General features: G+C 47.8%; 1 protein-coding gene across 1 annotated transcript in view; it reads left to right on the top strand.

Annotated features, from left to right (window-relative positions):
- Positions 1–3,956: 3,956 nt before the first annotated feature.
- Positions 3,957–12,026, top strand: part of LOC309516177 (uncharacterized protein) — a 30,134-nt gene continuing 22,064 nt past the window's right edge. The window contains exons 1-2 of the mRNA XM_082194739.1: positions 3,957–4,048; positions 10,777–10,967. Coding sequence (XP_082050865.1) covers positions 10,787–10,967 — 181 coding nt within the window. The 5' untranslated portion in view covers positions 3,957–4,048; positions 10,777–10,786. The remainder of the gene's footprint in view (positions 4,049–10,776; positions 10,968–12,026) is intronic.

Below are 12,026 nucleotides of genomic sequence, written 5' to 3'. Positions count from 1 at the left end.
GGCGCAGCGCTCTTCAGTGAAGCTGGAGAAGGAACAGAAGGAGACCCTTCTGTTCCTCCTCCGGCTTCCAGGTCAGGCGCCTCGCAGCGAAGATGAGGATCCTGCATTCGCTCCATAGGACGCACACACATTTCCCCTTCATTTTTGGAGGGGGAAAAGTGCGTCCTATAGAGCGAAAAATACGGTAAATTGTTTTGCGCAGTCGTTACTAAGAGAGTGTATTTTAAGCATCGTCACTACAGGCTTTAAAAGTATTCTGAAAGGTGGCTTAGCAAACACACTTTATTAATGGAAGGAGGCTCTAAGGTTTGCAGGGAAGAAAAATGCTTGTGTGTGTTTGTCTTTCTGCAAACGTCATCTGCAGCTACTCACAAACCCGTCCACAGAATTTATTTCATTTATGTCCTGCTTTTCCTCAAGGATCTCCAGGCGGTCTTTCCCCTCACCCAATTTTATCTTCATGACACCCCTGTGAGGTAGGTCAGGCAAGTAAGTTTTGTGGCTGAGTGGGGTTTTGAAGCAGTCTTTTCTCATGCCTAAGGGACGCGGGTGGCGCTGTGGGTAAAACCTCACGCCTAGGACTTGCCGATCGCATGGTTGGCGGTTCGAATCCCCGCGGCAGGGTGCGCTCCTGTCGTTCGGTCCCAGCGCCTGCCAACCTAGCAGTTCGAAAGCCCCTCGGGTGCAAGTAGATAAATAGGGACCACTTACCAGCGGGAAGGTAAACGGCGTTCCGTGTGCTGCGCTGGCTCACCAGAGCAGCTTCGTCATGCTGGCCACGTGACCCGGAAGTGTCTGCGGACAGCGCTGGCTCCCGGCCTATAGAGTGAGATGAGCGCACAACCCTAGAGTCTGGCAAGACTGGCCCGTACGGGCAGGGGTACCTTTACCTTTACCTTTTTTCTCATGCCTAATTAATAATAATTAATAATAATTCTATGCCACCCTTCACCCAAGGATAACAGGATGCTTTATAATATAAAAACACAAAAATACATATCATAGTAACAAACAATCCCCCCACAGTTTAAAAGGCCATAGATTGTTTAATTAGCCAAAGGCCTGGGAGAAGTGTTTTTGCCTGGCAGCTAAAGATGTATGACGATGGCCTCTGGCTAGTCTCCTTGGGGAGAACATTTTGCAAGCAAGGAGCCACCACGGAAAAGGCCCTGCTCTTGTGTTGCTGCTCTCCGGGTCCCTCGTCTAGGAAGCTCACAAAGAATTAGTTCAGAGGGGCTGAATAGCATGCTGGGTTTTTAAGCTGCCCTTGCACCCGTACCTGCAGGAGTGCTGCCAAGTCTCTTTCAGCCTGTTGAATCATGAAAAGAGAAGGTCCCAGCTGCCTTAAGATGTCTTCTAAATGTCAGGTAGTTATTTATCGCTTTGACATCTGAAGGGAGGGCGTTCCACAGGGCGGGCGCCACTACCGAGAAGGCCCTCTGCCTGGTTCCCTGTAGCTTTGCTTCTCGCAATGAGGGAACTGCCAGAAGGCCCTCGGCGCTGGACCTCAGCGTCCAGGCAGAACGATGGGGGTGGAGACGCTCGGTTTTGAGCGCTAGGAGCTTCTCTGATGTGGGACGCAGGTAGCACTGTGGTCTAAACCACTGAGCCTTGGGCTTGCCGATCAGAAGGTTGGCGGTTCGAATCCCTGCGACGGGGTGAGCTCCCGTTGTTCGGTCCCTGCTCCTGCCAACCTAGCAGTTCGAAAGCACGTCAAAGTGCAAGTAGATAAATAGGTACCGCTCTGGCAGGAAGGTAAACGGTGTTTCCGTGTGCTGCTCTGATTTCACCAGAAGCGGCTTAGTCATGCTGGCCACATGACCTGGAAGCTGTACGCCGGCTCCCTCGGCCAATAAAGTGAGATGAGCACCGCAACCCCAGAATCTTTTGTGACTGGACTTAACTGTCAGGGGTCCTTTACCCATAGCTTTGGCTGTGAACCAGGCTGCATCGGTTAGCACTGAGGGTGTAAAACAGGCGTCAGCAAACCTTTTCTAGCAGGCAGCCGGTCCACTGTCCCTTAGACCTTGTGGGGGGCCAGACTATATTTTTTTGGGGGGGAATGAACAAATTCCTATGCCCCACAAATAACCCAGAGATGCGTTTTAAATAAAAGCACACATTCTACTCATGTAAAAGCACAGTGGTTCCTGGACTGTCCGTGGGCTGGATTTAGAAGGCAATTGGGCCGGATCCGGCCCCCTGGCCTTAGTTCGCCTACTCATGTTGTAAAATCTTTGCAAGATTGGACCAAAGAGGTGCCCCGGGAATTCCCCAAGGAGGGCATGACCTCACACCCCTACACACACATAACAACTAGGAGGTAAGTGACCTCTGTGTGTGGAGGTTACATTGACTGACTGATCCTCCTTGGGTTATTGTGCTTCGATGCCATCATGGAGTTGGGTGGGATCCCCAGCGGTCATCTAGTCCAACCCCGAGATGCAGGAATCTCAACTAATGCATCCATGAAAGCTGGCCATTCAACCTCTATCTAACAGCTCTTAACTGTTGGAACTGGTTGAGGCAGGAACTCGTGACGGAACTGGTGAGGCTGTTGCAACTTGGATAAAATATGGAAGGGGTGGGGGAGAAGAAGAAGAAGAAGAGTTTGGATTTGATATCCCGCCTTTCACTCCCCTTCAGGAGTCTCAAAGCGGCTAACATTCTCCTTTCCCTTCCTCCCCCACAACAAACACTCTGTGAGGTGAGTGGGGCTGAGAGACTTCACAGAAGTGTGACTGGCCCAAGGTCACCCAGCAGCTGCAGGTGGAGGAGCAGAGACAATGAACCCGGTTTCCCAGATTACATGACTACCGCTCTTAACCACTACACCACACTGGCTGCATAATCACATGACACAGCACATGCACACTATTTGAATGGCAATGCCATTAGCTTTGGGGTCAGCCCCCTCAAACATGAGAGCCAGTGTGGTGTAGTGGTTAAGAGCGGTAATCTGGTGAACCGGGTTTGATTCCCCCGCTCCAGCCAATGCAATTCTGGGCTGCATCAATAGGAGTATAGCATCTAGATCAAGGGAAGTAATAGTGCCACTGTATTCTGCTCTGGTCAGACCACACCTGGAGTACTGTGTCCAGTTCTGGGCACCACAATTCAAGAGGGACACTGACAAACTGGAACGTGTCCAGAGGAGGGCAACCAAAATGGTCAAAGGCCTGGAAACGATGCCTTATGAGGAACGGCTAAGGGAGCTGGGCATGTTTAGCCTGCAGAAGAGGAGGTTAAGGGGTGATATGATAGCCATGTTCAAATATATAAAAGGATGTCACATAGAGGAGGGAGAAAGGTTGTTTTCTGCTGCTCCAGAGAAGCGGACACGGAGCAATGGATCCAAACTACAAGAAAGAAGATTCCACCTAAACATTAGGAAGAACTTCCTGACAGTAAGAGCTGTTCGACAGTGGAATTTGCTGCCAAGGAGTGTGGTGGAGTCTCCTACTTTAGAGGTCTTTAAGCACAGGCTTGACAACCATATGTCAGGAGTGCTCTGATGGTGTTTCCTGCTTGGCAGGGGGTTGGACTCGATGGCCCTTGTGGTCTCTTCCAACTCTATGATTCTATGATTCCTCCACATGCAGCTGCTGGGTGACCTTGGGCCAGTCACACTTCTCTGAAGTCTCTCAGCCCCACTCACCCCACAGAGTGTTTGTTGTGGGGGAGGAAGGGAAAGGAGATTGTGAGCCGCTTTGAGACTCCTTCGGGTAGTAATAAAGCGGGATATCAAATCCAAACTCTTCTTCTTCTTCTCGTCCCCTAGGATTTGCCTCCTATGGGCTGATGCGTTTCCGTGCGCTCCAGCAACCCAGAGTACGCTTTAGTGTGCATGCAAGTCGTGCGCGTGTGGGGGGACATTGCACACACATACACCCCCCCACACACAACTTACCCGCTTGCCCGCCCGCCCACCCCTCCTCTCCTTCCGGCCTTTCCTTTCGCAAAGTGGGCGGTCTCTGGGACGCGACTTTCGCTTTCGTTTCCCTTTCGTTGCTGTTGTGGATGTTGCCCCGGCCACCCTCTTTCGAAGGTAGGTGCCTTTGCGCGCCCGTCTCCCCATCCTCTCCCCTGCTTCTGCGGCTACCCCTCCCTCTCCTCCGTCTGAACACCCCCCACACCCAGGATTTCTTGCAGAACACCCCCAGGATAGAGGCGATCGGACCGTTTTCGCCCCTTTCTCCGTCCCTCTGCTTCCTGCGAATCCGGCGCGTCGTCGGGTCGACAAAAGCGCTTTCTCCCGCTTCCGTGGCTGCCTTTTAGTCTTGCCTCCCCGTCCTTAGGCGCCCAGCCAGCCCCCTTTTCCTCGGGGCAGATGGGAATGCAAGGGTTTGCAAGCTTTCCGCACTTTTAAAAACCGGGCCCCACATGTTGGTGTGGGGTCTGCTCGGAGCCACCGCTGACCGATTGCCGGAGCAGCTGTGCGCCCTTAGCAACGCCCCAGCCTGCTTTCCCAAGGCCGAAGAGCAAGTTTCTGCAACCCGGGCGCTTCCGATCCCCGATCCCTTTTGCTGACTGCTTCACTGCTTCCCAAGTTCAGATCGCCCAGGGAGCAGCCGCCAGTCAGACCCCCAGCGTTACTGCACGCCGAAATTTGTGAATGAAATCCCGCAGGCTTCACATGCAAGGCTTGCCCACCCCTCTGCTCTAGATCAGCCTCGCCCAAGCTGGTGCTCTCCACAGTTTTTGCGCTACAATTCCCATCTGCCCCAAACATCTGGTTGGGGAATCTCCCATCAACCTGGAGGCGGTGCAGTGCTTTGCTACAGAATCCGGAAGTACAGTGGTACCTTGGGTAACATACGCTTCAGGTTACATGCGCTTCAGGTTACAGACTCCACTAACCCAGAAATAGTACCTCGGGTTAAGAACTTTGCTTCAAGATGAGAACAGAAATCGTGCTACGGCGGCAGCGGGAGGCCCCATTAGCTAAAGTGGTGCTTCAGGTTAAGAACAGATTCAGGTTAAGAACGGACCTCTGGAACGAATTAAGTACTTAACCCGAGGTACCACTGTAGTCTGAATTGTTGCTTCTGGCTTGAGTTCACTAAAGTGTCTCTGCATTACAGGATTATTTGCAAAGCTTGCAGCCAGCTGTGTATGTGATCGAGCGCTTCCAAAGTGCTACTACCAGCAATGAATTAATTACCAACAATTCTGCTTTAATGAATTATCATCTGGCTTCATAGACATTCATTTATATGAGTTTAAAAACACCAGCAACACTTGTGTGCTTTGCATGTGACTTTAAAAGCTTTCTGGAAAGTTTACACTGAACAGCCAAGTATACAACTTTTTCAGTAAAACCACATTTTTCAAAGAAACGGCAAGCTTTTCAGAAATGGTTAAAAGCTCTGATAAAGCGCAATGGAACTTCCCCTTTCCTCATATCCCCACGTCCCGTCCCCCCCAATCTGTTCTGGGGATTTACGCAAGCCCCCAGAGCAGATTGTGGGGAATAGGGAGAGGTGAGCGGCATTGCACCCTATTGTGCAGGTATAAGACTTTGTGCCAACAGATCAATTTACTTGGATACAACTCACAGTTTTGTGGTTTGCGTTAAGCTTGCTGGAATCAAATGGCCTTCCTCAGCTTCTTGAAGGTCATAAATGTAAGGCTGGTTGCATCTCCTTGGATGGGTGCCACGACTGGAAAGGCCCTGCTTTTTGTGCCAGGCAGACTTAACGAAATGGTACTTTAAAGTCATAGTTCTTTATTTCTTTGAATTCTGATGGGAGGGCGTTCCACAGGGCGGGTGCCACTACCGAGAAGGCCCTCTGCTTGGCTCCCTGTAGCTTTGCTTCTCGCAGGGAGGGAACCGACAGAAGGTCCTCGGTGCTGGACCTCTGTGTCTGGGCTGAACAATGGGGGTGGAGACACTCCTTCAGGTATACTGGGCTGAGGCCGTTTAGGGCTTTAAAGGTCAGCCCCAACACTTTGAATTGTGCTCGGAAACGTACTGGGAGCCAATGTAGGTCTTTCAAGGTCGGTGTTATGTGGTCTCGGCGGCTGCTCCCAGTCACCAGTCTAGCTGCCGCATTCTGGATTAGTTGTAGTTTCCAGGTCACCTTCAAAGGTAGCCCCACATAGAGTGCATTGCAGTAGTCCAAGCGAGAGATAATTAGAGCATACACCACTCTGGCGAGACAGTCCGCGGGCAGATAGGGTCTCAGCCTGCGTACCAGATGGAGCTGATAAAGAGCTGCCCTGGACACAGAAATGACCTGCGCCTCCATGGGCAGCTATGAGTCCAGAATGACTCCCAGGCTGCGCACCTGGTCCTTCAGGGACACAGTTGCCCCATTCAGGACCAGGGAGTCCTCCACACCAGCCCGTCTCCTGTCCCCCCAAAACAGTACTTCTGTCTTGCCAGGATTCAACCTCAATCTTTTAGCCGCCATCCATCTGCCTCCAGGCACTCACACAGGACATTCACCACCTTCACTGGTTCTGATTTGAAAGAGAGGTAGAGCTGGGTATCATCTGCATACTGATGAACACCCTGCCCAAACCTCCTGATGATCTCTCCCCAGTGGCGTAGCGTGGGGGGTGCAGGGGGGGCGGCCGCACCAGGCGCAACATCTGGGGGTTAGGGCTAGGGGGCGCAAATCCACGGGTTAGGGGGCGCAAATTACTTGCCTTGCCCCGGGTGCTGACAACCCACGCTACGCCACTGTCTCTCCCAGCGGCTGCATGTAGATGTTGAAAAGCATAAAATTATTGTGAGGTTTAATAAGTTAACTGTTTCTATTTAGACAACTTTTCTGCTGTACTCTATTGGAAGGAGAAAAATAATCATGAGTAACAGTCTAAACAATTTATTCAACTAAAACAATAACATTGTAGCATATGTATCCATGTTTGTTAACTGATGTGGTTAAACTATTTTTTTAAAAAGAAAAACTTAGACTGAGTTTTAGCACACATGAAAAACTTAAAACAAACCCTCATTTCCTGATGAATAGCCTTTGGACTAAAATAGAAAACTATCATTAGTTTTTTCCTCCAAAAGCATTTTATTTTAAAAATCTGATTTAAATAAAAAAAATCTGATTTAAGTTTTTTAAAAACCCAATTTAAATATTAAAAAAAACAACTGTTTGAAATTCTGGCTCAGTCATCCTCGGCCCTGGAGGTGCTGTGGAATTGTCGGGGTCAAGGTAACCATTGACAGGGGATTTGAAGAACAAAATGAAAGGTGACCTGGTCCTTCTTATTGTTCTGGAAAAACAGTGCCTTTTTTGCACTTATAATCCCTTAATGCCATACAAACATGACCCTGCTTTCTTGACCTTCCTTCTGGGGGTGGGTGGGACTCAGGTTTGCTGTCCCTGTCACTGTATTCCATTTCGGCTTAATGAGGTTTTTGTTTCTTAAATAATAATAATGAAAAAGAATATTTGAAAGCCCTGAGGCACCATGAATATTTATAGCAGGCGCAAACACCCTCGTTGCATGTTAATGGGCTCTCTGGTGAATAATGCAAGAGTCTAGAGTCGAGCTTGGCACCTCCGCCGGGTCAAGAAGGCTTTTGAGGGAGCTGACAAAATGGCTCCTCGCCCGCAAGATGCGAGGCAAGGCCTTCTCTCGCTGCATTATTCATGCCACCGTCGGCTTTGCAGACAGGCTTGGCTGGGTCAGCTAACAGAGTCCCGTTTGTTTGCCTCTGTGGCGAGCCGACAAAATGTGGCGGATGTCTGGCCCGGGGGTAAATTGGGCAGGGGGAAGGGAGTAGGCATTTGCCCCTGACAAGCTGGTGAGGCAAAATTTTAAATTTCCTTCCTTAAAAAAAAGACACACACCATACCCAACATGTATTAAACAAGGCTGAGAAGTATTCTCTCGCGCCACAACCAACATCTGAAGATAATTCGCCTCACAGCTGCACATCTTTTCGCAGGTTGGCAGCTGTGGGGAAGGCAAAAGCGATATTATCTCTGCATTTATGTTTGAGGCCGAAGGGGGAGCAGTTATTGGGTTGTTGTTTTTATTTTGACTACAGTGGTACCTTGGTTCTTAAACTGAATCTGTTCCAGACGTCCGTTCCAAAACCAAGGTGCGCTTTCCCATAGAAAGTAATGCAAAATGGATTAATCTGTTCCAGACTTTTAAAAACAACCCCTAAAACATCAATTTAACATGAATTTTGCTATCTAATGAGACTATTGATCCACAAATTGAAAGCAATAAACAATGTACTGCAGTCATACAATCAGTCAATCAGTAGCTGGGTTCCACACAGTCACAAAAACAAAAAAGCCGCAAAAACAAAAATGCAAAATAAATAGCAAAAACAGACCTCAGCGAAACATTCAAATCGGAAGTGTAACACTCAAAACGGAGCATATTCGGCTTCCAAAAAAAGTTTGGAAACCGGAACACTTACTTCCAGGTTTGCAGTGTTTTGGTTTCAAGTTGTTTGGTTTGAGTACCAAGGCGTTTGAGAACCAAGGTGCCACTGTAGATATATTGTGGTTTTTATGTTGATCTTTTCTGTGAACTGCCCTGAGACCTCTGGGTATAGGGCAGTACAGTGGTGCCCCGCAAGACGAATGCCTCGCAAGACGGAAAACCCGCTAGACGAAAGGGTTTTCCGTTTTTGAGCTGCTTCGCAAGACAATTTTCCCTATGGGCTTGCTTTGCAAGACGAAAACGTCTTGCGAGTGTTCCAATTTTTTCCACTCCCCCCCTTTTTCTAAGCCGCTAAGACGCTAATAGCCTTTTATCCGCTAAGCCTTTAATAGCCGCTAAACCGCTAATAGCGCTAAGCCGCTAATAGGGTTGCTTCGCAAGACGAAAAAACCGCTAGACGAAGAGACTCGCGGAACGGATTAATTTCATCTTGCGAGCCACCACTGTATATAAATTCAGTGAATAATAATTTAAAAAAATATGGAACTTTTGGGTATGCCAAGAAAAGATGGCAAATGCTTCCGTTTTCCCCAAATCCTGTGCTTCGTTTCCAACAGGAAAAGGTTGAGGGGAAGAGTATTTCCCACCTCCCTGCCTCATCCTCTGTTCAAAACATTTGTGGAGGTTGAATTTTGCAGCTCAGCTGCCTAGAAATGTCTCTGGAGATTTTATATCTCTTGAACGGGGTGTGAGCTATTTCCACCCCAAGGACGGTCTTCCTCTAGATATCTGTCTTGAAGATGCCACCGCCCAGCAGAGATAATGGAGGGGCCATAGCTCTGTACTGGTGTATCAGCCTTGAACACAGAAGATTTCATTCCCAGCATCTCCCGGGATAGCTAGCAATGCCCGCTGTCTGAAAATATAATATTTTATATTTTATATTTTATATTGACCAAGTAATAACCATAAATAAATAAGAATAAAAATGTGCACCCCCCCCATTATAACTATCCAACCTCCCAAAATTTCAACACCTCTTGTGATGGTTTGACCCCTTCCCATTTTAACAGTACAGATTCTACAAACACCCTCCATATCTCCTCAAAATCATTTCTCCTGCCTATTCCCCATCTTACCATAATGGCACATTTTAATTTATCATTAATAGCTATATCCCACACCTCTTTGGATCATTCTTCCATTATATATTCTGCTTGCCCCTTCCACTTCCTGGCTATTATAATTTGTGCAGCTGTCAATAAATTTGTGAGCAAGTCCTTCCTAGCCTGCAAACCTTCCACCCCATTGTAAATTGATGATAATGCAACCTCTGGACTTCTGGTCAGCTTTAACCCAGCGATTTCTGTTATCTCCTTAAACACCTTTTACCCCCCCCCCAAAACCGGTACATATTTACACCCCCACCACATGTGAATATAATTCCCTGTTTCCTGGCATCCTCTCCAACATGGCACCGAATAATGCTGCTGATTTCTTTAAAATATATATATATTAACAATTTCAACAAAATATCAAAACATCTCATATTTATTATTTTCCCCCTTTTCCCCCACCTCCCCATCAAACCCCCCTCCCCCCAAGACTTCCCTCAGCTCCTCTTTCTGATTTCTCAACTCGTATTGTCCACTGTATACTGTAAAAGTATATAAATCCTTATATTATTTTCGTAGATTTTCACGGGTATAGGAATGCAGGTTTTGGTGTCTTCGGGTGTCTTCCCGTGTAAGAGTCGGGGTGTCTGTGCGACGTTTCGACGAGGTCTCACTCGTCATCTTCAGGCTGGTGCTTTCGGCTTCTTGTAACAAGAAGCCGAAAGCACCAGCCTGAAGATGACGAGTGAGACCTCGTCGAAACGTCGCACAGACACCCCGACTCTTACACGGGAAGACACCCGAAGACACCAAAACCTGCATCCTTATATTATCTGTCTACTATGTTAACAATCAATAAATTTGTATATGTTTATTCAAAACCTGCCAAGGAGTCCAATTCATTTTGTTGTCTTTTCAAGTAGTTTGTAAAAAGTTCCCATTCTTCTTTGAAGTCACAGTTGTCCTTACCTCACAATTTGTATGTCAGTTTAGCCAGTCCTGCATAGTTCATCAATTTGTCTTGCCACTGTTCTTTTGTCGGGGTTTCCTCATTCTTCCATCCTTGTGCTATCAGGACTCTTGCCGCTGTTGTAGCATACATAAATAAGTTCTTTATTTTCCTTGGCAGGCCTTGTCCTACAATCCCTAACAAAAATGCTTCTGGGTTTTTTACAACATTTTCTTCAATTCATTATATATCATTTCCCCAAAATTTCCAGAATAATGCTGATGGTTTCTGAGCCTCCTGCAAACATGGTTAGACTATTGGTTGACGCTTAGGTTTCCTCTACAGGTTTGGCAGCATGTCTACCTGCCGTACCATTTGCGTCCGAGGCTACCCTGCCGACTTACCGCTGGAGCGTGTGTCCGACAAGCTGATGATCCATTTTCTGCGAGCACGCAATGGAGGTGGAGAAATTGCCAGCATTGAATTTCCACCCGAATCCCCAGGCTGTGCTATGGTTACCTTTGAGGATGAAACAGGTCACTAGAGCAAAATTGTTTGGTATACTGGTGGGCCAGGGAGTGGGTAGCTTATGTTCATATATAAGACTGAACGTACGAGTGCAATGGTACCATTAGGAAACTCAGGGCCACCTTCACACCGTACACTGAAAGAACCATGACACCACTTCAGATGGTGATAGCGTCCCCCACAGAATCCTGGGAACTATAGTTTGCTAAGGGTGCTGGACCTAGACAGCATCTTAAAAAGTAGAGACATCACCTTGCCAACAAAGGTCCGTGTAGTAAAAGCTATGGGTTTCCCAGTAGTGATGTATGGACCATAAAGAAGGCTGATCGCCGAAGAATTGATGCTTTTGAATTGTGGTGCTGGAGGAGACTCTTGAGAGTCCCATGGATTGCAAGAAGATCAAACCTCTCCATTCTTAAGGAAATCAGCCCTGAGTGCTCACTGGAAGGCTAGATCGTGGAACTGAGGCTCTAAGACTTTGGCCACCTCATGAGAAGAGAAGACTCCCTGAAAAAGACCCTGATGTTGGGAGAAGGGGACGACAGAGGACGAGATGGTTGGATACTGTTCTCGAAGCTACCAGCATGAGTTTGACCAAACTGTGGGAGGCAGTGGAAGACAGGAGTGCCTAGTGCTCTGGTCCATGGGGTCACAAAGAGTCGGACACAACTAAACGACTCAACAACAACAACAACAACAACAACAACAACAACAACAACAACGGTGCTGGGAGCTCTTATGAGACCCCCCATTCGCCTCCCAGAGTTACAATTCCCACAGCAATCTAACAATAATGCCTCTTTACAGAGATTTCTTGAGAATTGTAGCTCTGTGAGGAGGAAAGGCTTATCCAAAGAACTAATCGCAGAACTATAGATGTAACACGTAGGCTAATAACTGTTAAATCATATGTAATAGAATACAGTGGTGCCTCGCAAGACGAAATTAATTCGTTCCTCAAGTTTTTTCTTCTTGCGAGTTTTTTGTCTTGTGAAGCCCGGTTTCCCACAGGAATGCATTGAAAATCAATCAATGCGTTCCTATGGAGACCGGGGACAGAGGGGAAG

Source organism: Podarcis vaucheri, assembly GCF_965113315.1.
Source record: "Podarcis vaucheri genome assembly, chromosome: 13".
Classification (NCBI taxonomy): Eukaryota; Metazoa; Chordata; class Lepidosauria; order Squamata; family Lacertidae; genus Podarcis; species Podarcis vaucheri.
This window is presented reverse-complemented; position numbering and strand designations above follow the sequence as displayed.